The sequence below is a fragment of the Pelmatolapia mariae genome, linkage group LG13, assembly GCF_036321145.2.
Source record: "Pelmatolapia mariae isolate MD_Pm_ZW linkage group LG13, Pm_UMD_F_2, whole genome shotgun sequence".
Lineage (NCBI taxonomy): Eukaryota > Metazoa > Chordata > Actinopteri > Cichliformes > Cichlidae > Pelmatolapia > Pelmatolapia mariae.
Window position 1 is genome coordinate 3,715,079 of NC_086238.1, and position 25,115 is coordinate 3,740,193.

The window sequence follows — 25,115 nt, forward strand, 5'->3', positions numbered from 1 at the left end:
GTCACCCAAAATAACGGTGCAGACCATCTGTCCTAAAATATGTTATACAACAGGTCACTCAAACTAAGCTCTGATTGGTCAGAGACTAATACTTCAGTTCACTGGTTGCTATGCAAACATGGACCTTTCCTCCTGTATAAGAACTTACTGTATTTCAGGTGGTTTCATCTTAAACCAACCACTAAATAAATAAAAAGTCTTTACCATTAATGATGCTTTAATGTCCTCAGCGAACCTTATATTACTTATGTAATTGTACAGTACCTTCATTACTCCGATATTTACCAGGAAAAGTGCTTTTTTAAATGTTTAAAATGTAGTAAAAAGTTTAACAAAGCTGACAGTCTATGCCATTATAGCTTCCAATACTGAACTAAAGGTTAAAGTGAACGTGCTACATGTTACATACTCTCAGTGCAAATGTGTTGCTGGTATGTTTGCCATAATCACAATCTTAGATCAGCATATTGGTACTCTACAGTGTATGCTGATTAATAAAGACGACTTTTTTTAATTCCACTTATGTCGAGGGAGAACATGACTGCCACTGCAATCATTGCGTGTTCCATTCAATAGCTGTAAAGAAATGTCAATACAAAGGCCAACCTTGCTGGTAGCAGGATTCATCATCAAGTGATATGATTATTTGTACAAAATGTTGTTCGACCTGCAAAGCCTCAGCTCTGTGTAATCAGTCCAGCACTGAGAAAATTGAGTCTGGGCCAAAGTGGTTAGGTGATGAATGGAGTGACATTCGTATAGCACTTTGTTAGTTTTACTGACGACTTAAAGCAATATGAGTCACATTCATTCATATACTTTACTCTGTGCATCCGGCACCTCTGTCTATCCTGCACAGATGAAATTGGGAAATTTAGGATTTGGCTCTTGCAAAAGGACACTTCAACATGTGGACCACAGAAGCTCAGACTCAAACCACCGACCATGGTGACTAGTGAACAAGCCACTCTGTTTCCTGAGTCACAGTTCTGGACCTAACTGGAATAACTAAAGTGTCCTGAATATTTTGACCATGAACATCTTCATAGGATAAATGAAATTGTGGGATAATGAGTTTAATGAATTGTTCTTTTTCACGTAGATTTATGTTGAATTAAGGCCTTAATAGCAGATAGTTTTTCAGTTACTTTACAAGACCGAACCTGCTTTAAACTCTGAGTAATCTGATAATTCCACTGCTTCCAGGAATAAATCCTTAGCCAAAAACCGCAACTAGCTTATATTTAAATAAGCACATCTTTCTCTTCCACAGTATGTCTTTTATCCTGTCTTCCTGCTCTCACCCCAACCGGTTGCTTGTTGCTCATATAGGGTCATATGATTGTTGGGTTTTTCTCTGTATGTATTATTGTAGGGTCTGCCTTACAATATTAAGCAGCTTGAGGCGACTGTGGTTTTGATTTGGTGGTGTATAAATATAATTGAATTGAATTGAGTTGAGCTGAGTTGAAAGAAAATCTGCATGCTTGTTTGCAATATTTTCAAGGAGTGTGGCGCTTTATTTATTTTATTTTTTCTTGTATCAGGTTTGCGATCAGTCTACATGCATTATTTCTTTAATCCTCACGGTGGCACTCTCCACTGACTGTATCACCACACAGCTTTTGTAGTTCATTTTTGATGAGTCCAAGCCAGCACTCATTCTCCTCGAGGGAAACGTCTGATAGGATGGAAAGGTCCAGGCTTTAAAAAGGACGAGGAGGAGGACACAGAAAAGTTTAACCAAAGTTTGTGAATCTGACATAAGGCCACCAGCATCCTCCATGTGGGAGGTTTGTTTGATGTGATGAGCCTGAGTAATCCTTCAACCCCTCAGCCTCTTCTTGTCAATCCATCTCGGTGTAAGGTGAGGAGAATAGGGAGTGGATTGAGTTTCTGCTGGCTGCAAGATGATCCTTGAGTATTTGAGGAGCAGCAGAGCCAGGGTTTCTGTCAGTGTCACCTTCACGGCTGGTGGGAGTGACAGTGTTTGTGTGATATCTCAGAGCCCATATCTGCCAGCTCCACTGGTGTACTGAAGAGGCAATGTTTTGATCACTTAGGTTTAGATGGCAAATTCCGTGTTTATTTTGCTATGTGCGTCTATGTGCATAGGTTCAGTGCAGTTATGTGTTAATACTGAACATGACTTGAACTGAAAGCCTATTTCCTCACTTTAGTGACAAGTTTTGATAGAAAACACCTTAAAACTGTATATGGCACAAAGCTTATTAGACAAAAGTTCAGTTATAATTATTAGCTGCTATTACAGTAAGTTAACTCTCAACTTTGGTCCAGACTGATATATATTTTGAGTACAATGAAGGATGGAGCCTACTGTCATATTTAATTTTTCATGTAGCACCACCATAAGGTTGACACTGTTATCTTTTACTGAAATGCATTGGATTGCCAATAAATTCGGTTCAGATATCCATGGTGCCCTGGGTTTGAACCCTAACATTAATAACTGCAGACTTTTTCTGTAGCGCCAGCAGCTATAGTCAAACTTATTCTTGATTTATCATGTGAAATATTAAATTGCTTCTCATGCTGAGGTTTATTATAGACATCCATGCTGCCATCAGGATATTGGCAATAACTTTGATGCCTTTCTGGCTTCCTCTAATTTTATCAACTGGTGAAGGCTGCAGATTGTTTAATACTTTGTTTTATGATCAGCCCACTCACTAATGTCAGTAAGTTACTTTGTGAGATGCCTCAGAGTGAAGTGATTTCCCAAGGACCAGCTAAAGCTGGGGATTGAACCTTCAAACTCTGCTTGGTTGTAGAATATGACCCACTCTATTGTCCGGTCGAGGAAGTAGAGCAGTCATAAATTTCAAGGAAAGAACATAGCACATATATATATGATATGTTAGCATTTGGTTAATGTTATGTGTCTGACCATAACATTACTCACCCATGATTTAGGAAAAGACTATATATAAAAGACAGACAGATCCACTTATAACTCTATTTTGTTTGTGGACAAAATTTGTGTTTGAAGACACCACACACTCCTACAGTAGAGATTCTTCAATTGTAAGATAGCCAACCTTAAAGCATGGCTTGCTTTATTGTTTATTTTTCTCTAGATGGGATCATAATGTACAAGAATGTGCACCATGCTTGAATAAAGACAACTTAAAACTAGCAAAAGACATCATAAACTAATCCGTTTATGATCTCTTTTGCTAGTTTATTTAATCAAGGCTGCATTCAAAATTACAAATAATAATAAAAATCAGAAACTTAAATTTGCACCTAATAATATACCAAATCTATACTATTTCCAGAGGAATATATTTTAATACATTGTATAATTTACTTACATAAATTGTTTGCAAGCACAGGATACTATAAACATCCAACTCAGTATACAGAGCTGTACTGACATGGCTGGAGAGCGGCTGAGGCAGCTGAGAGCTAACCTCAAAAATTTTTCAGTTAGTGTTGTAAATACAAAAGTTTTTAATTTGCCAGAAATAATAATTTATTTCTTTTTTTTCAAATTTGCAAATCTTAAAACAGGTCAGATTAGGAAACATGACTCATATAAACATGTCTTTAACTTGCAACACACCTCAATGGAGGTGATACATAATGAGCTAAATAGCACATCCAAAAAGACACATATTGGAATACATTCAACGTTATGTAGAACATAACTGAGTATCTAGTTCAAAGACACTCAAAGACACTCAAATGAAAATATTTTTTAATACAGCTGTACTTTTTTCTTAAAACGTTTTACTTGTGCCCTGTGTTAAATCACTTAGTATTGCCTTTAGTACTAGACCCAGAGGCTAAGGCAGTCTTTGCTTTTAGCTCTAGTTTGATCTCCACTAACACCTGAGAGAATTATCTGGCTCAGCTGCTAAACAAGCAGAGATTGTTTGCCAAACTAAAGTAAAACTTCATAACTCATAGCTTGTAGTCAACTTCTAGCTAAATCAATTTCAGGTGTTGTGAAAGTGCAGTGCCAGGATGCCACACCAGATTTTCATGTTATGTGGACTAGACACATTTCTGTGATAATTTGATAAAAAATAGCTTTCTAGTTGTTGTTGTTGTTTTGTTTTGTTTTTCTATTTCTGTTTTTCTTCAGACTTTTGCAGCTACACAGGTGCATTTTTCACATTTTTTTTCAGTGTTTTAGTGATAATCTGTTTATTCATGACAAACTAATTGTAAATGCAACATACATGCTGTGCCATGAATACTTTTCTTACTGGATAGTACTGCAAGTTTCGGTCATAGTGCAGTAGTACAGAAGACGTGGTTATTTTTGGCAAATATGATTTCCCTTCCATCATGTCACACTGCAGCAGTGCTAGTAACTGAGTTTTAAATCGTAATTCAGACCCATCAAAATGCAAAATTGTGAGTTGTAGTTCTGATTGCATCTGCAGATTTTAGAGAGCCAATGTTCCATTTTTTTTAGCATGTCATCTGTAAGTTTCATTTACATGATTTGCCCTTCGCTTGCACTGACGTCATTCTACTGAACCACAAATGAGCGTATATATTGGATTGTGGATTTGAAATACGATAAAGAGTCTCAAGTGGGTAACTTTTAATATAGAAGGCTCTTTATGTTGGATCATGACTTCAAAATGAAAGTCATATTCAGACAGACTTACACACATACACACATTTCCTCACCTTAGATCCAGCTTAAGAGTGTCTCCAGCTCAAGTGAGTCACTTATTCGTCATCATGAATAAATCACAGCAACTCCTACTCCCTTCTACCCTGCACCACTGCCTTTTCCAAAACACACCCGCATGCAAACACACACTGTTAAAACACACACTGGGTTTGCATGGTTTGCTTGTTTTACCTACACACCAGATTCCCCAGTACTGTCATTCAGAAAGGGATTTTTCCCCTCACTTACACATTATTCTTGACAATGCGAGCCCTGAAAAAGTAAAAGCGTCAACTATAAACTGAACCTTTTTGTAGATTGTTCGTTTTATTTTCATCTTTCATCATTGTGGGTCTTTAAAATGCACTTCTGCAGCCCACATAGTATGTAGAAAAGAATCTATAACACCAGTTTTTGATAGCACCATGTCTTTGTGTCTCCTCAGACAGCTGAGGAAAGAGTACAATCCCTTACTGTCTACTCCTCAAGAAGACATTTGTCACTTTCCATTTTTACAGCCCCTTCTCCCTCTCGTCTCCCTCCTCTTAGTGGTAGAACAGAGTTCATGTCGTCCTGCATTTCCCCGAAACAAACTGATGGCTACACCCAGAGACCTCGACGTACACACACACAAGACAAAGTGACTGCTCCTTTTATGCCACTTTGTTTATCTTGTACTCTTAGACACTGAAGCTTTTTCTGCCCACTGCTTTTCCTTTTTCTTCCCCCCTCTTCTTTCCTGTACCCCCTTGACACTTTAACTTTATAATATATAGTCCTTTGTTTACATGTTCACATTTCCCACAAATCATTTCATCATTCTTAGTGAAAGATGATACTGAGGTAAGAATGAGGAAAGAATCTCCCCAGTGGATGCTTCACTTTCACCATGGGTAAAAAGCCTGTGAAATTACATAACTTTGCCTCCATACGGTAGGAAATGGACTCGTATGTGAGGCATTGATTTTCTCTCAGCATTGTGGGGTGCAGATGGCAGTGAGGTGAAGACTAAGAGCACAGTGGTCAATAAATATTCTCATCACAATTCCGGAAGCTTTCCTTTGGCCGGATAGGTTTCGATGCCATCGCACAGGCAGTAATTGTTAACAGGTATTAAATGAGCTGCGCCAATCAATGAAAGAAAAATTAAAGAGGCTAAAGGATTTATAGTGTAGTTAGGGATAAACAGCACAGAAAATAATCTAAATATTGGCTGAAAAGTTTTAATATAAGTTTGGGAACATCAGAGTAGTTCAACAACAAGGGCCACCCACTGTAGTGAAACGAATAATGTTATTTTCTTCTCCGATAATGAATTTTTTGCAGGATTTATGTCCACTCCCCAAAGATGGGTTACAAAGTGGCTTGCAGCTGCACAACAACTGTGGGCAGGCCAAAGCAGCTGAAACAGAGGTAATAGATGTTTGAGTCTTTGGAGCTGCTTTTGATAGATTAGCTCGCTGCCAGCTCAGTACAACACAAGCCAGAAGGATGTTGCTGTTTATTAAAGAAAAAAAACACAGAGGTTTTATAGTGAAGTCATTTTATAGTCCAGCACTGGTAACCAAGTGTTTTCCTGGCGTGGCTCTACCTGAAGGAAAGAAAAGTATTTAAGTGTCAAAATGTGAATTTCGGGTCAAGAAAGTGCATCATATGTGTTGCATTCTGCGTAAATCTTCCGTGTTCCTGCTGTCAAAACACGAGTTCATGGACTTTTTTTCACAGACTTGTGAAAAGACATCTTGTATGTGAGTGACATAGAGCAGCTTGAGTTGGCTAAAGCTGCTTGTAGGATTCACTTTATTAATGATTCTTCTGATCCAGTGCACGTCCTCATTTGACAGTCTTATAAGTTAAACCCCTGTATAAAAAGTCAGAATTAGTGTCACTCTTTTTTTTTTCTTTTTTTCTTTTTTTTGCTGCTGTTCCTGTTTCATCACCAATATGGCTACATATAGCCCAAGCTATCCTCTTATAAAAGTGCCACCTCGTCACAGTAAACCAAATTTTTGTACAGTTATCTTTCTGAAAATCTGTTGCTTTACAATTGCTTAAACTCTTGGTTGTTTGACATAGTTACCACAAGTACAAAGGTTTATGCTGCAAAAACGTAAACCTCTCTGTCTCTCTCTCAAACTCTCACCTCTGCCAGTTTCTTGCACCTCTTAGAGACAGACTTTTTCTCCACCCACCACAGAAGCTGGCACCAGTTCAGCTCCAGCTTACAAAACCAAGAATAAGCCCCAGAAAAAGACAGCAGCCCATACTTAATGGATAGATAAGACTTTTGGACAAGCTCTTTGAGACCACAGATCTGCCCGTTCTGCAAATGTGATCTGGCTGGAGATTTATTAACTGCAGACTAAGCAGAAATACGAAGAAAAAATCAGCTTTGAGTAAATATTAGTTACAAGGCATTGCTCGAGATGACGGGAAGAAGCTCCTCTTTGTTTATTCTTGTGATTGGTGCAACCTTGTTCTTTAGCCTTGCCTGTCAGGATGAAGACACGTTTATGGAAAGTGTGAAAACAGAGGAGGTTGAAAAGCCCAGGCTACCTCACTTTATCTTCATTATGTTGGACGACCAGGGCTATGGAGACATTGGTTACCACGGCTCAGACATCCACACTCCAGTACTGGACCAGCTGGCAGCAGAGGGGGTTAAACTGGAAAATTATTATGTCCAACCTATCTGCTCACCTTCTCGCAGTCAACTCATGACAGGGCGGTGAGTTTCCTCATTACATGATTATTCCGGCAGTATAATTATTCATTTACAGCTTCTGTTTGCAGCTGAAGTAATTAATCGTATCATCAACAGGCTTTTTGTCTTGTGGTAATGAAGTACCATCTGTGTTTATATCAAGGAGCAAAGAGATTGTTTGCCTTCTGAAATCCACTTTATTGGAATTTTGATTGATCATGTTGGCTATAAAAGGAGACGTGATTCTTTTTATTGACTTTATATCTCTTAGCCCTTACTACATTACCACTAAGGTGTTTTGCTGAAGTATATGATATCATATATATATAAATATATATAGAGAGAGAGGGAGACAGGGAGAGAGAGAGAGAGAGAGAGAGTATCATATATAAACTAAGACTTTAAAAATACCCCACCTTCACTACAATGGTGTGTAGCAGTCTATGAGTATCCAAAGGTGCAATATTGGTTATACAACCTTTCCCAGTATAGCTTCATAATATATGTAGCAATATACTGTAACATCTTTTCTCACACTCTCCCTACTCAATTTTGCCAGCTACCAAATTCACACTGGACTCCAGCATTCAATCATCCGCCCACGTCAACCGCTGTGCCTGCCCCCTGATATTCCCACCCTGCCAGAGCGTCTGGCTGAAGCCGGATACGCCACACACGGTGGGTAAGTGGCACCTGGGCTTCTGCAGGCCAAGCTGCTTGCCAACAGGATGTGGCTTTCAGAGTTTCCTGGGCACATTGACTGGCAGTGGAGATCATTTCTCCTATCAGAGATGTGACGGGGCAGAAGCTTGTGGATTTGACCTGCATGATGGAGACAGGCCTGCCTGGGAGATGGCTGGGAACTACTCCACTCTCTTCTACATAGACAGGTAAGTATCCTGGTGCATGTAAAAAAAAGAAATCCTACAGAAATACAGTCATTAAATTCTTGTAAATCTTCCATTTGTACAACCAGAGTGAAGCAGATCTTGAAGAGACACGACCCACATACACCACTCTTCCTCTATCTCTCCCTTCAGGCCGCCCATACGCCGTAGGAGGTACCAGACCATTTTCTTCACCTTTATGATTCCCAGTGCAATCGTCTCAGGCGTCATTATGCAGCCATGCTGAGCTGCCTGGACAGCAGGGTTGCACAAGTGGTCCAGGAACTAAAGACTCAAGTGCTCTATGAAAACTCTGTACTCATCTACTCTTCTGATAACGGTGGGCAGCCACTCTCGGGGGGAAGCAACTGGCCACTGAGAGGTGGCAAAGGAACCTACTGGGAAGGGGGTATTTGGGCTGTGGAAAGGTATAGTAAGCAGAGCACTGATTCATGTCTCTGACTGGTATCCTACTTTACTGGGGCTTGCTGGAGCCCGGCAGTCCCACCATGGCCTTGATGGTCATGATGTTTGGGGAAGCATCAGTGAAGGTCTTCCCTGTCCTCGCACTGAAATTCTTTTCAACATTGACCCAGTTTCTAGGAAAGCTGGGGAACCATATGACAAGGCATTGATACTCAATGGCTTTGGGATCTGGGACACAGCCGTGAGGGCAGCATTGAGGCTGGTGACTGGAAGTTGTTGACAGGAAATGTGGGTGATGGGGACTAGATACCACCACAAGCACTTCCTGGTGGTCCAGAACGTTGGAAGAAACTTGAGAAGAGACGCAATGAGCTGGGGAAGTCAGTGTGGCTTTTTAATGTCAGTGCAGACCCTTACGAGAGGTATGATTTGGCAGAAGCTCATCCAGAGGTAGTAAAACATCTCCTGACCAGGCTGGCAGAGTACAACCAGACAACTGTGATGGCCAGGAATCCACCAGATGATCCAATGGCTGACCCAGAGCTCCATGGAGGGGCATGGAGCCCCTGGCTGGGCCTGGAAGGGGATAATGAAAAGGAGGAGAGCAGGAAAGAAAAGATGATAAAGATTAGGCACTGCAAATTATGTAAGTTAAAAGCCCTCTTCAAAAAGGTGGGATCATGCCTGCAGAGGAAGGCCTCATTCTAAAGGTTTCTTCTAGTAGCATTAACTGTGCCAAAGGTTCAATAGTGCCTCAAAGGAGCTAGGAAGTGTTATCAACATTTTAATTACTGTTTTCTAAGGACCACAATCATAGATGGAATAAGTTATCTATCCAATGTTCCTCTCCTCTTTTCCGTTCAGTTCAATTCCCTTTTAATTATATAGGACAAATTCACAGTAGTCACCTGAGTATGCTGAGTATATCATAAGGTAAAGACTACAATAGTTTCGGAAAATAGAAAAAAATAGAGTACAAATATTAGTCATTTGAGGGCATAAGGGTTCTGTGACACTATTTCATGATCTGAAAGCATCTTCCCCTTAAAGTATACTTAGTGTGGGAATGAAAAATAGATAAAGAAATAATATAGACAAGCAGAAATGCACACGGGTCAGATAGACTAGACAGACCTACAGTCAAATACTGAAGGTCGGCAGATAAACAGGCATCCTGAAAGACAAAGCAGACAGGACTGTGTGGCTGGCTGAGCAAGCTGACTCACTCGCTGTCCTGCGGCCAAACTGCAGCAGGGAGACTGTGGGTCATCGTAGGACTGCTTAGGGAGCAATGTGCGTGTCACTGTGCATGTATGCCTGCATTCATGAACAGTTCGATTAATAGACATAGAGATGGAGTGCATGCATGTGGAAGTGAGGCCTGTGGTGACCTCTCAATGTCTCATCTCTTAATCATCCGAGAGGACCCTTTAAGGATGCCACAAAAACACCCACAGGGCTTGTTTTTGTCAAATGTCACCTTGTTCTTTTGTTCTTAAGGGTTATACAGATTCACTTCTGCTTAGAGTATACCCCCATGCCTTTGAAAGACCTCACCCCCACACAGTCTTCTGTCCCTGCAAACAAACCAACAAAGACTCCATAGCTGTTGCTTTTCTGGACTTTTAAATGTCACTTAAACACATCATTTTTTGACTCTATTAAATACTTGGACTTGAATTTCATTGTTTCAATAAAATCTCGAATAAAGAAGAAAAACAAGAAAAATGGTGCAGGGATACTGCAGATTAATTGTTTCTTGAATCTTAGTTGTGCTCACATCCAAACCTTAAAAATTAAATCTATCACTAAGCATAAAATTCAATATGTGTGTTTAATTTATACATAAACATTTACTAGACCTGCTATTTAAATTTCAATGTATATGTATCTATTTTTTTCTCAGTTAGTGCCAAACTGAATCATACTGTCTTAGAAATGAAGCCAACCCCAAATGTGGGCAGAAAAGCTATTTTTCACATCCATGTGATGCTTGTTATGGCTGTTCTGTGAAAAACATATTTGTCATTACAAACACTCTGTATCTGTATGCTTGTATTATGTGGAAGACCGAAGATGATTATCAGCAAAAAAAAGATGAATTTGTAAAACCTAAGATTATGAATCCTTTCCAAAATTCTTGCTTTCTGTGTGGACTCTGCAGCATTGTTAAGACGGTGGTTCTTGAACTTAAGGGCAGTACTTCCTGCTGGGGCATGAAGCCATTGCATGTGAGTAATTGGATGCAAATTGGAACATCTGTGATTTAATATAATAAATGCAAGTAAAACAAGCAAGTGAAAATTCCAATTGAATTATTTCTGTTATTGTTAATGGCTGATAAAAAAATTCAGGGATGTAGGTTGTGAACTCAAGGAGAACATGACAGAAAAGCTCTTAGCTAAGGTTAGGAAAATATGATGGTTAAATATGATTAAGAAATAATAATAAACTTCTTTTTAACCAACTTTCTACTGAAAATAGTCAAACTTAGTAGCATAATGTTTGCTGAACTCTTGCTTTAAAAATAATATGTGGTATATAAGAAATTAATAGCTTTGTCTTTTATATTCACTTTGTGCTGCCTGCATGCAACCCAGAGAGTGTTAAATCTGGTATAGGCAATATGATTTTGGTATCAGTGGATAAAAAAAATCATAATAACCATTTAGCATATTGGAAATCCAGAGGGAGCTGTGACCTTAACCTCTTCTGGTTTTATCGTCTCTGAATTTAGACTAGGAGACAGGAGATTTTTGGAAATTAGAGATCTTTTAAGTCCAGATCAGTTGAGCAATAAGCAAGAAAGTCTTCCTAAGATGTAAAATCAGCCACTTTGCAGTGTTTTAAGCATAAGGCTTTCTCCTGAGAAAATGGGGTTTAGCACTTAAAATCAATATTTTCTTTTTCAGCCCAAATGAGGGCAAGTGGCAGATGTTTGCCTTTGGGGTCTTTTTGCTGAAATCTTTATATTCTTTTCAGTTTTCAGTCACGTTTTGGCTCATTTTAGAAAAGATGATAATTCTAGTAAAAATACCAGGTAAAAAAAATTTCAAAAATGTTACTCTTGTCCTACTGTACAGAAACTTCCTGGCAGAAAGTGCTTCTCCAGTATGTAAATGAACATGTGAAAAAGACACTGCGCTGTCTTTTAATTCTAAGGTTTCATGTTAAGAGAAAAATCATGTGTTCCTTAGCATGGTTTAAAAATTCTTGATGCATGCTCAATCATCTGGGTAAGGAAATCCCAAAAAGTTGATTCAGTTTATCTGGACGTAGCGTTTTCACTGGGAGAAATGTTTCATCATCCAAGTCTTGGACCCATTGATCAATGGCCACTGATCAGTGATCAGTAGTTGTTGATCAGTGGTGATGACAAATTGCATATTAATTATGAAGAAACTGACCTAACAGCCCAATGTTCATCAGTGGTGCTAGTTTCAGTCATTATGCAAATATTCTGTTTAAATGGTTGGGGAAACCTGCAGTCAGCTGAGACTGAAGAAATGTGAAAAACTACATTAAATTGATTTCATAGAAATTAAGAGGGTAAGTAAAAGGCAGGTGTTGCTTATCAAATGCACATGATTAACTGATAGTCAGCATCAGCAAATATGACCTTCTCTGTAAAAGCCTAAATCTTGGCAGTTTGGTCATCTTGAGTATTCAGGTGTGTTTTAACAAAATGTTAAGGAGCAACGACTTCAGCACTGGTCTTAGAGAAACTGTTGTTCTTTCTGAGAAGGGTTAAAAGGGTATTTTCCAAAAAAAACCAAAGATGATTCACAAGTGGGAAACATGCAAAAGAGTTTCCAAATTTCAACTTTACCTCAAGGTCAGATTGTGCAATGCACAGAAAATTGCAGAAAACCCATCTCTGACTCTACAGTCTTCAGTCAGCATGTTTAATGTTAAAGTTCAGAACAGTACAAGACTGAACAAGTGTGGCTTTCTTGGAAAGGCTGCCAGCAGAAAGCTGAAAAAAAGAATCAAGGTTTTGCAACAATCCAGTAAAAGTAAAGACCTCGGCCTAATTGAAATGCTTTGTCAGGACCTTAACAGACCTCTGCATAAACTAATGCCTGCAAAGCTTATTGAAATGAAGCAACAATGTAAAGAGGAGTGGGCCAAAATTCCCCCATAACAATGTGCAATGCTGATAAAGTCATACAGAAAATAATAATTTCAAGTTATTGCTTCTAAATGTGGATTTACAAGATACTGAATCATGGTGTGTACTCAGTTTGTACTTTGACTCAGAGTGTAACTTGTATTCGTGTACTTAAGAATCGCCAGTCAATAAGGTAGAAGTGGACCAGACCTTTGTGCCTCACTCCTCATTTCTACTTGAAACTATATTTGTACATTTGTCAAGGCTCCCAGTCATGTTGCATTACAGGTAACAAAGACAGTCTGAAATGTAAAAATCTGTGTTATAGTAGTGTTGTACATCTCAAATCCAGTGCTAAATAAGGGAGGCACTTTTTTTAGAAGATTAGGAAACCACAACAAACCACACAAGTAGGGATTAAAAAAGAAATATTGCTTGAAATAGTATTTACCCATCAGCTAACTCACTACATAAAAGCAGTGGACCTGACTTGTGAGGTGAAGAATCATCCAGTATAGACTTAATTCCTCGAGACACTAGGCTGGGGGAGTCATAGTTTAGCCTCATGCTGTCTGATCCTGTGTGATGTATCCTCCCGCTGGGGCGACTGCCACTGTGTAGTGATATATCTTGATAGGAGCAGATCCGGGATGGTACTGTTGGTCACCAACAGCATGAACATCTATAGACAGCACTGTTTGTGTGCAGCAGCTCACTCTTTGACCTAAGCCTTTAGGTGTGATTCTTAATCTGTGTGTGTGTGTGTGTGTGTGTGTGTGTGTGTGTGTGTGTGTGTGTGTGTGTGTGTGTGTGTGTGTGTGTGTGTGTGTGTAGAAGTGTTTCTGGGTGTGAGTGCTGTAAATTTCTCCCTAGTGGCATAATAATGAATATTCAGCTGTCCTTCTCCTGCATCTCTTCTCCCTCTGGTCAGCTCTCACTCTTTCCTCCTCCTCCCTGATACTTTTATCCCTCAGCTCTTTGCTCATTCCCTCAGCAAACCACCCTCCATGTCTTTCTTTTTCATTTTGTTCCCCATCCTACTCACTTGTTCGTGCTCATTTGGAAGATTGAGTTAGAGGTATTAGCCATGTTTTGCTCAGAGCTCTGTGGCATACCGTTAAATAGAAAGAGTGGAGGAGGGAAGAGAGAGTTCCTTTGAGGCTACAGATGGCTGTCGTGTCTGCAGTGCTTGTAGATCAGCTTAAAAAGCCTTGTTTGGTGAAAAAGCTTCACTGCATAACACAATGTCTTGTTAAAGTAAAATAAAGCCAAAGGATAAGCCTGTAGATATTTTATATGATGTCTAAATTACCTGTTAAACCCATTCTGGTTTCCCTTCTCTCTGGCTTACAGCTCCAAAGCTATTGCAGTTTTTGGAAAATAATTCTTAAGTAGGAGTGTTATACAGACAGTATAGTTTATAGGATCAATTTATAAGCTTTTTGGCATCTGTTGTTAAAAAACATCAGGAAACTCAATAGGGTAGTTCACTGGGAAATAACATGAGTAAAGTGAATTGTTTTTCAATCAGGAACATTATAGTAATGAGAGGACTGTTATTTCCACCTGCACTAATTCATATTCCATGGTATAGCTCTCTTCTGGGAATTCCCTCTGCTTCCATATGCATACATGGAAAGCTGGAGGTTGGGAGAGCAGCAGCAGTGAGACCCCTGCACATTAGATTACATCCTTCTGCATTCCCTTTTTATCCTATTTATATTTGCATCATAGATCAAGTTTTATTGAAAGCTTAATGCTATTAATGCTCCTGCTACTGTTAAAAACCGTGGCATTACACACATAATGTAGAATAAAGTATGTTCTGTGGTTTGGCCTTTTGTCTTCCAGTGACATTAATGAAAAATATTTTATTGTTGATTTATTTTTGTATGTATTTTTATTTGTTATAGCTCAGAATGGTAAAGATGATACAAGAAGCAGAGGTAATGAAGGTGGTTGAGATTATATACCTGGGGTCAACCATCCAAAGAAGAAGAGGGTGGGTAGAGGTGATTGTCAGGTGGTCTGAAGTGCTTGAAAAAAAGGCAACTGGACTTATTTAGAGTTCAGCAATGGTTGTTCATTTCAGCATTAGAAATGAGTACATTAGGGGAGGCTAACTGGTTTGGAGACAAAGGTTAGAGAGTCGAGATCGAGAGGGATATTGGATATATTGGGAAAAAGATGCTGAAGATGGAGGAAAGAGGAAAAGAGGAAGACCACAGAGAAGATTCACATATACAGTGAAGGAGGACACACAGAGGGTTGGTGTGACAGAAGAGAATAAAAGGAGATGGAGAACATTTGAGGCATTGAAGCAGCAGCATCTTGTCCAGTCTGGGGCAGAAAGCATTCTAGCATCTGTGCTAGCTGTAACAACGTGGTAAAATTTTCTTTTACTTTAGGTGCTTTAAAGACTGAAAAATCTGCAGGACTGCCAATCAGAGACCATTTTTATTTTTAAATGAATTCAAGAGAGCTTTCACAAGCCAGGAAAAAGTTTGTTTCCTTTTGTGGTCATTTTTATGTAAACCACTTGGATTCAAACGAATTGAGGCTTTCTGTTCTCAACGAGTTTCCTTTTGCACAGAGTTCATCACTTGTGTATCACCTCGCCAAGGAGCATTGAAGCTGAAGGCACTTCCTCTATATTCGCATATACACAGAAAAAACAATCCTCACAGCATCAAAACTGCTGATGAGCCTTTTGATGAGGTACTGGTGAAGACAGTCGTTAGATGCCCACACATCTGATTCCCAGTACACCGTGATGGCCTGCAGAATTCAGGCACTGTCAGAGGATATAAATCATGGAGGAGGTGTCCCACCAACACACACACATATGAACACACACGGCTGTTCAGTACGTGGGAGGGAGCTGTCATATCCACTGTTGGATAATCACATGAATGTAAGGCTACCTTTCAGATCTTCAGAATTTTCTTTCTTTTCTCTTGTTGAAGTTGTGCAGTTAAACACAGTAGGCTCGTGTTTCTGTCTTAAATAGAACTTGTTATCCTCTTGTGATGGACACTGTGTTCTAGATATGGCTAATGGTTCCACATAGAAAATGAATGCAGTCCTTTCTCTTCACTCATTCAAAGAGAATGGTATCAACGACTCGATTGGGACACACTGAATAGAGTCTCTGGCACCATAACTTGCAGGGCTATTAAGCACAGAAATTGCTCTGATGTGCTATTAAATGCTTACTTGCAACAATGTGACGATCTGGTAATCGGCAAGAAAAGATAATACATCTACTCTAATGGACTATCCATGACAGATTGATCCCCAGGAAACAGTAAAGGTTATGATTTGAAAAAAGACTCACTGAATTGTAGCCAGCGAGCTGTCTCAACAGCAGACAGGAATGTTTGACACCCCCAAGGCTTTTTGTAGACACACAAACACCTCAAAATCTTGAAAGTCTTGTGATATGACAGTGCAAGGGTGGAGAGATACGTAGAGCAGCCACGGGCCGAGCTGAACGCATTCTTGCTGAATGAGTCACTCCCCTTTGGCCTGTGTGGCTCCACAACACTGCTTCTACAGTATCATGACTTTTAGACCATGTGGAGCTGCAGAGGTACATATTTTACCTTGTAAAAAGGTACTTCAGTTCATCCTGCCATCAACTGGAAATCCTGTATTAAAATACACTCTGCTTAAGTGTGTGTGTTAGTAACAACAAAAAAAAAAAACACCTTTCTTTTGACCTTGTCCAGGCAATTTGTCCACAACAGCTTTTCTAGTCCATTTTTTCTAGTCTTCAGGGTTCTTGATAGTTTTGCTATAACTTAATAATTTACATGAATCCCAGTATACCTTTACACAACCTCAACAGCTCGGGGCGCACAGTGCAGAATAATGCACTAATCATAAATGTTAGCAGTGGAGTAAGAAGTACAAGATTTCCATTTGAAACATAATAGAATGAACTGGATATTTTCAGGTAAAGTATACTTACCTTAAAATTGCACTTAAGGACAGTACTTGTATAAATGATCTTAGTTAAATTCCTCTGCTGTAATTAATGTAAAACACTTACCATAACTGTAAACCATTGCTCATGTATTAATGATATACACTCACCGCTGGAGAGTTTATTTTTCCAATCTTAAATAATTTAGAGTCGTATGACGAGAAGAGGCAAGGTAATCCAAACAGGATGTCGGGACAGCAACTTATGGGAGGCAATTATCTCTCTAAAATGGAGAAGTGGATGTGAGGGATTGGAAGCTAACTCTCTAAGGATGTGATATATTTAAAAAAAAAAAGAAAAAAAAAAAGATCTGAACCCTTGTGCAATCTAATGCACGCCTATGCAGCAGCATTTAACATTTTGCTCATTTTTGTTTTTGACATCGTTGTCAGAGGGGTGTGGTGTTGTGGTTACATTTTGGTTTGGTTTAGTTGCTGAAACAATATGACAATTGTAACAGAAAGATCATGATTGGGTGTTTTCTCAATGTGAGATTTTTCTTAAACTCTCAGACAGAACTTGTGTCTTCAAAGGCACTTACAATCACTGGCTACTTCATTAGGTACACCTCTATAACTACTAGCACTACTAGTACAAATATCTTATTGGCCAGTCACATCTTTCGACATGTACACATGGCAGTGATGACCTCCCAAAGTTTAAATTGTGTGTCAGAATGAGGAAGAAATGTGTTTTTATAGTCAGACTGGTTGGTTTGAGTATTTCAAAAATAACAAGGATTGTAATATCTTCCAACTATTTTTAAGAGTTTACTGAGAATGGTCTAAAAAAGAAGAAAGAAAAAATATCCAGTGGCCAGATGTCTTTGAGCTGATTGCGAGGCAACAATAGGTCAAATAACCACTTGTTTTAGCCAAGGTCTGCAGACGAGCATCTCTAAATGTGCAACGCTGAAGCAGATATAGCAGCAGAAGACAACACTAAATGTCACGCCTGCTACAACTCAGCTGCACGAAGGCTCCTCAAAAGTGGACAATAGAATTTTGGAAACATGTTGCCTTTTCTGATGAATCTCAACTTCTAATGTAAAATTCAGAAGGCAGAGTCAGAATGTGGCCTGAACAAGTTCCTTACCATGTGGATCCTTTAATGACCACCCATCTTCTCATGCCTGCCAGGTTATGTGCCATGTCACAATCCTCAAATCATCTTAAAGTTGTGTCCTGAACATAACGATGAGCTCACTGATTTTAAATGGCCTCCACAGTCACCAGATCTCAATCCAGTAGTTATTTTGGGATGTGATGGAACAAGAGATTCACATCGTGGATATGCAGCTGACAAATCTGCAGCAAATGCCTGATGAGATCATGTCAATGTGGACCAAAAACTCGGAGGAGGGGTTCCAGCACCTTGTTGAAACTATGCCATAAAGAATTAACAAAACTGGGAAGGCAAATGGGGGCTGAATCTGGTACTAGCAGACACCAGGCATTTGTTCATAAATCAGCCTGATTTAACGAAGTCTGTGACATTCTGGTGACCAAGATGCATCCCACCTCTTTTCCTATGACAGCTGGGTAGGTGCCAGCCTGATCGACAAAACCCTGAATTAGATAAGCAGAAGATGAATGGATGGATGGATGTTTACCAAGTGTTAAAAATAAGCTATTTGTGAAAACTCTGTAGCAACAAAATGAAACAGGTTAAATGATGGTTAATTAGCTGATTTAAATGTTCAACCCAGCATAACTAGTTAAAGTAACTGGGAGAAGCTATTTACAAGGATCTGCCTGGAAAATAATAGGAAATTTAATAACACACTACTCTAAACCTCATTCCAAAACACACAGAAACTACTCACATTTAGGTGGAATGATATTAAATGTTGAATTGGGTCTAAAAATGTTAACATAATGAGCTTTAAATACTGGAAGTCAGTATTTTTTACTGGTAGAAGAAAGGGGGTAACAGATAACCCTGAGAGGTCGTGACTTGATTAGCAAAAGAAAAATATTGTTATAATGACTTAAAATTATATATACTTGTGGAAGTTTTATTTCTGATTGATTACTAGACGGTTTTTGATTTTCCATCCTCTTATAATTATTCTACTGAAATGAAGCAGTCACCCTACAGGGGAAGACATCTTGGTTGGACAGTTGGATTTCTCTGAAGTTGCAGGGTGAAAAGGATTTGAAAGCTTCATTTTAAGGGGTCGCGAGCCTGATAGTTTGGGACCTGCTGCTCTATACTCACTGTATCCACCCACCATCCAACCTGCCACAGGACTGCCTGTCCAAGACTCATCTGACAGCACATCACAGAGAAACACAGCAATTAATAGGATGGTACCTCTGCACCCTCGCTAATTAGGCTTTCATATCAGAGCGGCTCCCTGTAATTATGGCAGAAACTGGTCGCGCTGCTCTTATGCTCACTGCAAACACTCATTAATTGCCGGCAGTGAGCTCTAAACTCTGTGCCAGATATTCGCTCACAGTTCAGAGGCAGAAAGAACCCATAGTACACATACTGAACATGAGATATACACAGTACTGTGTGATTTAAATGCATAACAACTCCAGGGTTAAATTATTTTCCATTTTCAATTATTCCAAGGTATTTTGACTTTGGAATTGAACTGCAGATGTTTCAGTTTAAATTATATTTTGCAGACTTTGAGTATCATATGGGTGGATAAAGCATGTGTTTTCATACAATACAGGATTATTGTCCATCTGTTATCAATCAAAAAGACTTCCAAGAGGAAACAAACCTAGATTCAGCCACACCGACAAAGGAGGAAGGTGAAAAGGGTGACAAGTTTACACAACAGACATGCTGGCACACAATGCCTGAATAGAAACATTTAATATTTGGCAAAGAAAAGAGGATGAACAGGCCACTAATTTTAGCAGCTAGATTAATGACTGAAAGGAGAGAAGCTGTGAAGAAAGACAGCATTGGGTGATGATGAGCAGGAATTTAACAGGATGACTAGTGGATATGCAATGTTGTGACTCAGACGCAAGCAAAGAACCACAACGGAAAATGTATGATTTTGCAAGCATGCTAAGTCCCTTTGGCAAAGTGGAAAACATGTGAAATTGCTGTTTTTGGTCCTATAGGCCACCTTTTGAATTGCATTAGCTCATCTAGCAGAACCAGACTGCAGCACGATCCACAAGAAAACAAAAGCAATAAATTCTACACCAAACTCACCACCACTACAATAATCGTTTTCACCGCAGTACAAGCAGGCATTTTCTATTATTAAAGTGGAGCCTGTAGTGCATGATGGATAAAGCATCTTTGTGCTTTACTTGTGCTGGGTTCAGTAAGGAAAAGTTGCAGTTGAGAACTTTTTAACATCAGTGTTTACTGATTCATTGTTTATAAGAGTATTTTTAACCCTGTAATTTACTTTTTGTGAAGCTAATGTTGCCTGTGGGGATTGGTGCATATTTGGTGGATATTTTTCAGGCTTAAGTGACACACATTGAGTTATTAAATACTATTTTTTAAAGAAGCTTTTAAAATCTGAGGAGATTGAGATTTCCATCTCCTGATGAAGCTGATGTGCTATGACACATAGATGCACAACAGCTACTAAACTGATTTTGTGCCACCACTGTAAATATTGCACTTTAAACATCGAGAGTATAAAAAAGAAAAATCACACATGACTATAGAAAAATCCACATCATGAAATGTTACTAAGCTCGTGAGCTTATCACATCACCCCACAACAGTGTTGAACCGCTGCAATGCACACATACACGTTTAAACATGCGTGGAGAATATATTAATACCCTTCATGAGATATTTATGAAAGCAATTAAACCTTTACAGCATAGCAGACCATTACATACAGTAACTCGTATATTTCCCCATCTTAGATACAATTCTGCCTCTTACAGCCAAAATCCGTAAAACTGCATATGAGTTGACATGAGTACATTTTATGACTTCTCTCTCTTTCTTTTATATTGATGTTAGTTTATAGTAGAAGTGTTGTGATAATGATTAAATCCAGGTGACAGTCCAATGTTTGCTTGTTCAGTGTTAGGCAGCATAAAAAAGTGATCACTATAGATACCTTATAAAGAAATAACGCAATAAAATGCTAAAAGAACATCATGAAGATCAGTTAATAGGGCAAAGTCTATAATGTATTTCAATTAGAGCTGTTCCTGCAGCATCTGTGTCACTTCCTGCTTAATCCCTTCTTATCCACGTGTAAAAATGAAATTAAAATAAAAAGGAAGAAACACTGAGCATTCTGGTAATAATAATACTTTTGAACGAGCTTTGACAGCAATAAAAAAAAAGAGACCACAGTTGTACGGGTAATAGGATCAATGATGTATTTAAAGCTCTAGCTCCAGTCTCAGATCAGTCTGAGTGCTCCTCAGATATATCAGCAACGGGAAAACATTTCAAATTCTCTTCAGGAAAACGGCACTGTTTCTGCTTCAAGACGAATGTATCATCGAAGAAGATGTTGCAAGCACATGTGCTAAATGAAAAGAAAAATGTCTTGAAGGAGGAGTGCATTAGTATAATAAAATCATAGTGTACGCAGGGAATGGTTATTGTCACCAGGTGCCACATTTTGAAGTGGCTGATTCTCTTTTTCGGAGAGGCCCAGTTACAAACCGAATGCCATAATTTAGTGGGCATGCAGCTCATTGCTTTGTGCCAATATTAAAATATTGCGGCATCGCATCTCAGCGCGTGCCGTGATGGATGCTGCGCGCACGAGCTGTTCTGGTGTCAGCTTTAAACCTCGTGTACGCAAACTCCAAATGGACCGGAGACGTTGTGAAACTGAACCGCGATCTGCAGCTCCTAGTACACCAGAAAAGATCTCGCGTGGCTTGCATCCCACCTCCACCACTACTGCCGGAGGGAGAGAGTGGAAAGAGGTCTCACTCCGCTATTTTTTTCGTTTTTCTCTGCTTTGTGAAAAACCTCAAAACAAAACGAAACGGCCAGAAGAGGAAACATTAATTCAGTCTAGACCACAGCTTTTATGCACCAGTAGAAACATAATTTTGTCAATTATTCCAGTGTGTTCTATAGGGATGTCAAAATGTAACTAGATTATCATTTGTATTATTTTATATTATTAATACATATAATATATATTATGTAATTCGGTTTTTTAAATTACTTTATATTTATATATTCAGACATTAGGCAAAGGCATACACACAATCATTGAGTTTGCTAGCCTATAATAATATAAAATTAAGCATTGATTGCATAGACGCTAGTAGATATTGCTTTTCTTTTTTGTAGAGGCTTAATATAAGTTTGGCATACTATTACCACAGCAAGAGGATGAAGTGTGTCAGTCAAGTATTTTTGATTTGTGGATTCTTTTAGCTCAACCCAATTTTTTCAAGACAGTTTTATTTATATAACACCACAACAACAGTTGCCTCAAGCTGCTTTATATTGTAAGGAAGATACACTGCAATAATAGGTCATGTCGACTGTTCACTGCAGGCCAAAATCAGCTCATGTCAGCTGGTGGAAAGATGTTCTCAAAATTAATTATGTTCATAAAACATTAAGTTATGATTTATCGTTCTTCACCTGATAAAATGTTAAGACATAACTTCCACAGGCTGCTTATGTGAAGTGATCTCCTGAATATGTATATATATATATATATATATATATATATATATATATATGCTGGTTCTGTTAAAAAGGGGAGCTATTGAGCATTTATGAACTCTACCAGAATGGCTATTCATTTTTAAAATCTCTTAATAATGTTATTTTATGTTTTATTTGTTTATTTTTAATTTGCTACAGCAAAACCTCACACAAAAAAACATACAAGAGGGTCCCCACACACAAAAAATACATGGAGAATTAAAGACAATGCAGTTGCCACGGCATACCCTGAGTATCTTGTTTACACATAAATAATTCCTCCATTTGTATAATGAATAAATGCTAAACACACTGGTATTAATGGCAATTTTCTACTCAATTTGAGCAAACACTTTGTTCCTACAAGCCTCATTCATACATTCATACAACCCTTTGTTTAAGCACATTTAACCAAACATTCACATACTCACACTCCAATGCATCAGGGGCAGCTCTACGTTCAGTATTTTGCCCAAGGATACTGAGACTGACATACAGGTTAGAAGAGCCAGGGAATCGGATCACTGACCTTTCAATTAGCCACTCCTGTGGCTCCCGATCAAGTGTGCAGAGGTAGAAAAGGTAAACTTCCAAGTTGGGAGAATAACTTTTTTGCCAAAGCCACTGAAAAATATCTGTCCAAATCATTTATCTTTTACGTGGCCTGTGCTGCCTCAGGTTATCTTATGTCTGAAAAGTTTTAACTGTTCTCCCTTTAAATCATTTTTTCTTGTTTCTGATTGGCTACCGGTTGCAAACACGAGAGATACACAAAACACAAGGTTTGAACGAGAGATGAGTGGGGCTCAGAGCTACAGCTGTGTACCTCACCAGGTGCTCTTCTAACTCATCTACGTGACATTTTGTAGAGGGTAGCCTGTAGCACCTGTGGCAGTAGTTTGAGTTTACCCTTTTTCTTAAAAGAATATTTCGAGTTTAATGTCAAAATAACGCTAATTAGTTTTTTTTTGATGTGGCCCCAAATACGCTGTCATCCTTGACATGACACAGAGCCAAGAGCAGGGAAAAATAAAATAAAAACTGAATAATTGAATCAATCTGCAGCCAGGAGTTTTGTTTCACAAGGATTAATTGCATACTTGCTGAACGTATCTCAATAAAATATATTTTTTTAAAAATGACTAATCTGTCACGCACATGTATTTGCGCACAGTAATAAAGCCTATCTCAATTTTACACTCCCTCGTCGTGCTTTTTTTTCGGCACAGCGTGACTCTTCCTCTCAATAGCAGATCTCCGTTACTACAGCTACCCCTCTCTCTCTCTCCTCCCTCCTCCTACTCCCAGCTCCTCTCTGTGAGCTCGAGCCACTCTTCCCTTTTGAGCCTTCACTAGTTCTCCTCCCGAAACCTGCGCGAGGCGGCCACTGAAGCGCGAGGCGACTTCCCCCCCTCTCCCCTTGACTCCAGTCAACATGGCTACAGTTGTAACCTCGACCAGATTCACAGACGAATATCAGCTGTACGAGGAACTCGGAAAGTAAGCGACCGTCAACGCCGCCGTTGCTGCTGCTGTTCTTCTTGTTGCATTTAGTGTATGCTTGTGTGTATATGTGTGTGTGTGTGTGTGTGTGTGTTTGCACGCCCCCCCTCTCCGCTGCTGCCGTTGTGTTGACAGCGCACGAGAGGGGCTGTCAAAAACGAGAGAGCGAGAAAAAAAACAGGAAAGGGGTAGGCACCCTCCTGAGCAACAAAGAGCTGTCGGCAGGTTCATGTTAGCGCTGCAGAGGCTTGTAGTTAATCCTGCATGTGCGTTTAATTGTGCGTGGCAGCGTTGTGGCTCTCTTTGTAAGCTCAGAAGGTGGGAAACATCCCCCCCCCCCCCCCCCCCGTAGGAGCAACTTGCGAGTCAGTTGATGTGCAGGTAGCACGCGTCGAAAAGTCGTTTGTATGTGCTGGTTGCCTGGTGGCATCTCCGGGGTCCTGCTCAGCTCTGTTTTTGTGCATTTCTAAGCAGACTGCAGGGCTCTTGTGTATGCCAAAAATTAAATAAAATAAAAAAACAGAAGAAGAACGAGAAACGGGCTTTGCTGCAATAAGATTTGCGCTTGCAAAACGTCTATATATATATATATATATATATATATATATATATATATATATATATATATATATATATATATAATGTGTGTGTGTGTGTGTGTGTGTGATCCTGGCTGTATATATATATATATATATATATATATATATGTTCTGGCAGAGATTAGATCACATCTAATCTCTGCATGTGGCTAATAGAGCTGCTCCACCTACCAATACAGCCAGCAGCATGAGGTTTAAGGAGGTATCTGTGCAAAAAAAAAGTAAATAAACTAAAATAATGAAGTCAGGTTGAGAAAAAAAAATGCTAATAACACTTTTCAGTGGCTTCATTCTCCTGCAGCCTTACTCATGTTTCTTCCTGGCAGCTATGACTGGCTCCTTTCGCATTGAGCCCCATCACACACTAGTAGCCGGGACCTCTTGTCGTACACAGAATATCAGGCCGTGTTAATAATGCATGTGACTTCCTTTCCCCTTTCTTTAAGACTATGTGATTCATGCATGCCCTTACTGTGTGTGTGTGCGTGCATGTGTGTGTATGTGTGTGTGTGAGAGAGACAGACAGACAAGTTCAGTGCACTTTTCCCTGTGACACACTCATGTTTGTTATGTTTGAAGTGGTTTTAAACTGATCTCTCATGTGTGGAT

General features: G+C 39.2%; 2 protein-coding genes across 19 annotated transcripts in view; both read left to right on the forward strand.

The window, feature by feature from the left end:
• Positions 1-7,080: 7,080 nt before the first annotated feature.
• Positions 7,081-9,379, forward strand: si:dkey-174i8.1 (arylsulfatase I). The gene is given in 6 exon segments (XM_063492187.1): positions 7,081-7,382; positions 7,918-8,034; positions 8,036-8,248; positions 8,335-8,658; positions 8,660-8,916; positions 8,919-9,379. Coding segments are annotated over 6 exon segments (1,674 nt in total).
• Positions 9,380-23,707: 14,328 nt separating this feature from the next.
• camk2g2 (calcium/calmodulin-dependent protein kinase (CaM kinase) II gamma 2) overlaps positions 23,708-25,115 on the forward strand; it is an 82,869-nt gene continuing 81,461 nt past the window's right edge. For 11 of the 18 annotated variants that reach the window (XM_063492045.1, XM_063492043.1, XM_063492047.1 and 8 more), the window contains exon 1: positions 23,709-23,904. In XM_063492045.1, the coding sequence (XP_063348115.1) occupies positions 23,840-23,904 (65 nt within the window). In that variant the 5' untranslated portion in view covers positions 23,709-23,839. Of the gene's footprint in view, positions 23,905-25,115 lie in introns of all 18 variants that reach the window. The other 7 variants (XM_063492046.1, XM_063492036.1, XM_063492038.1 and 4 more) reach the window with 1 other exon arrangement.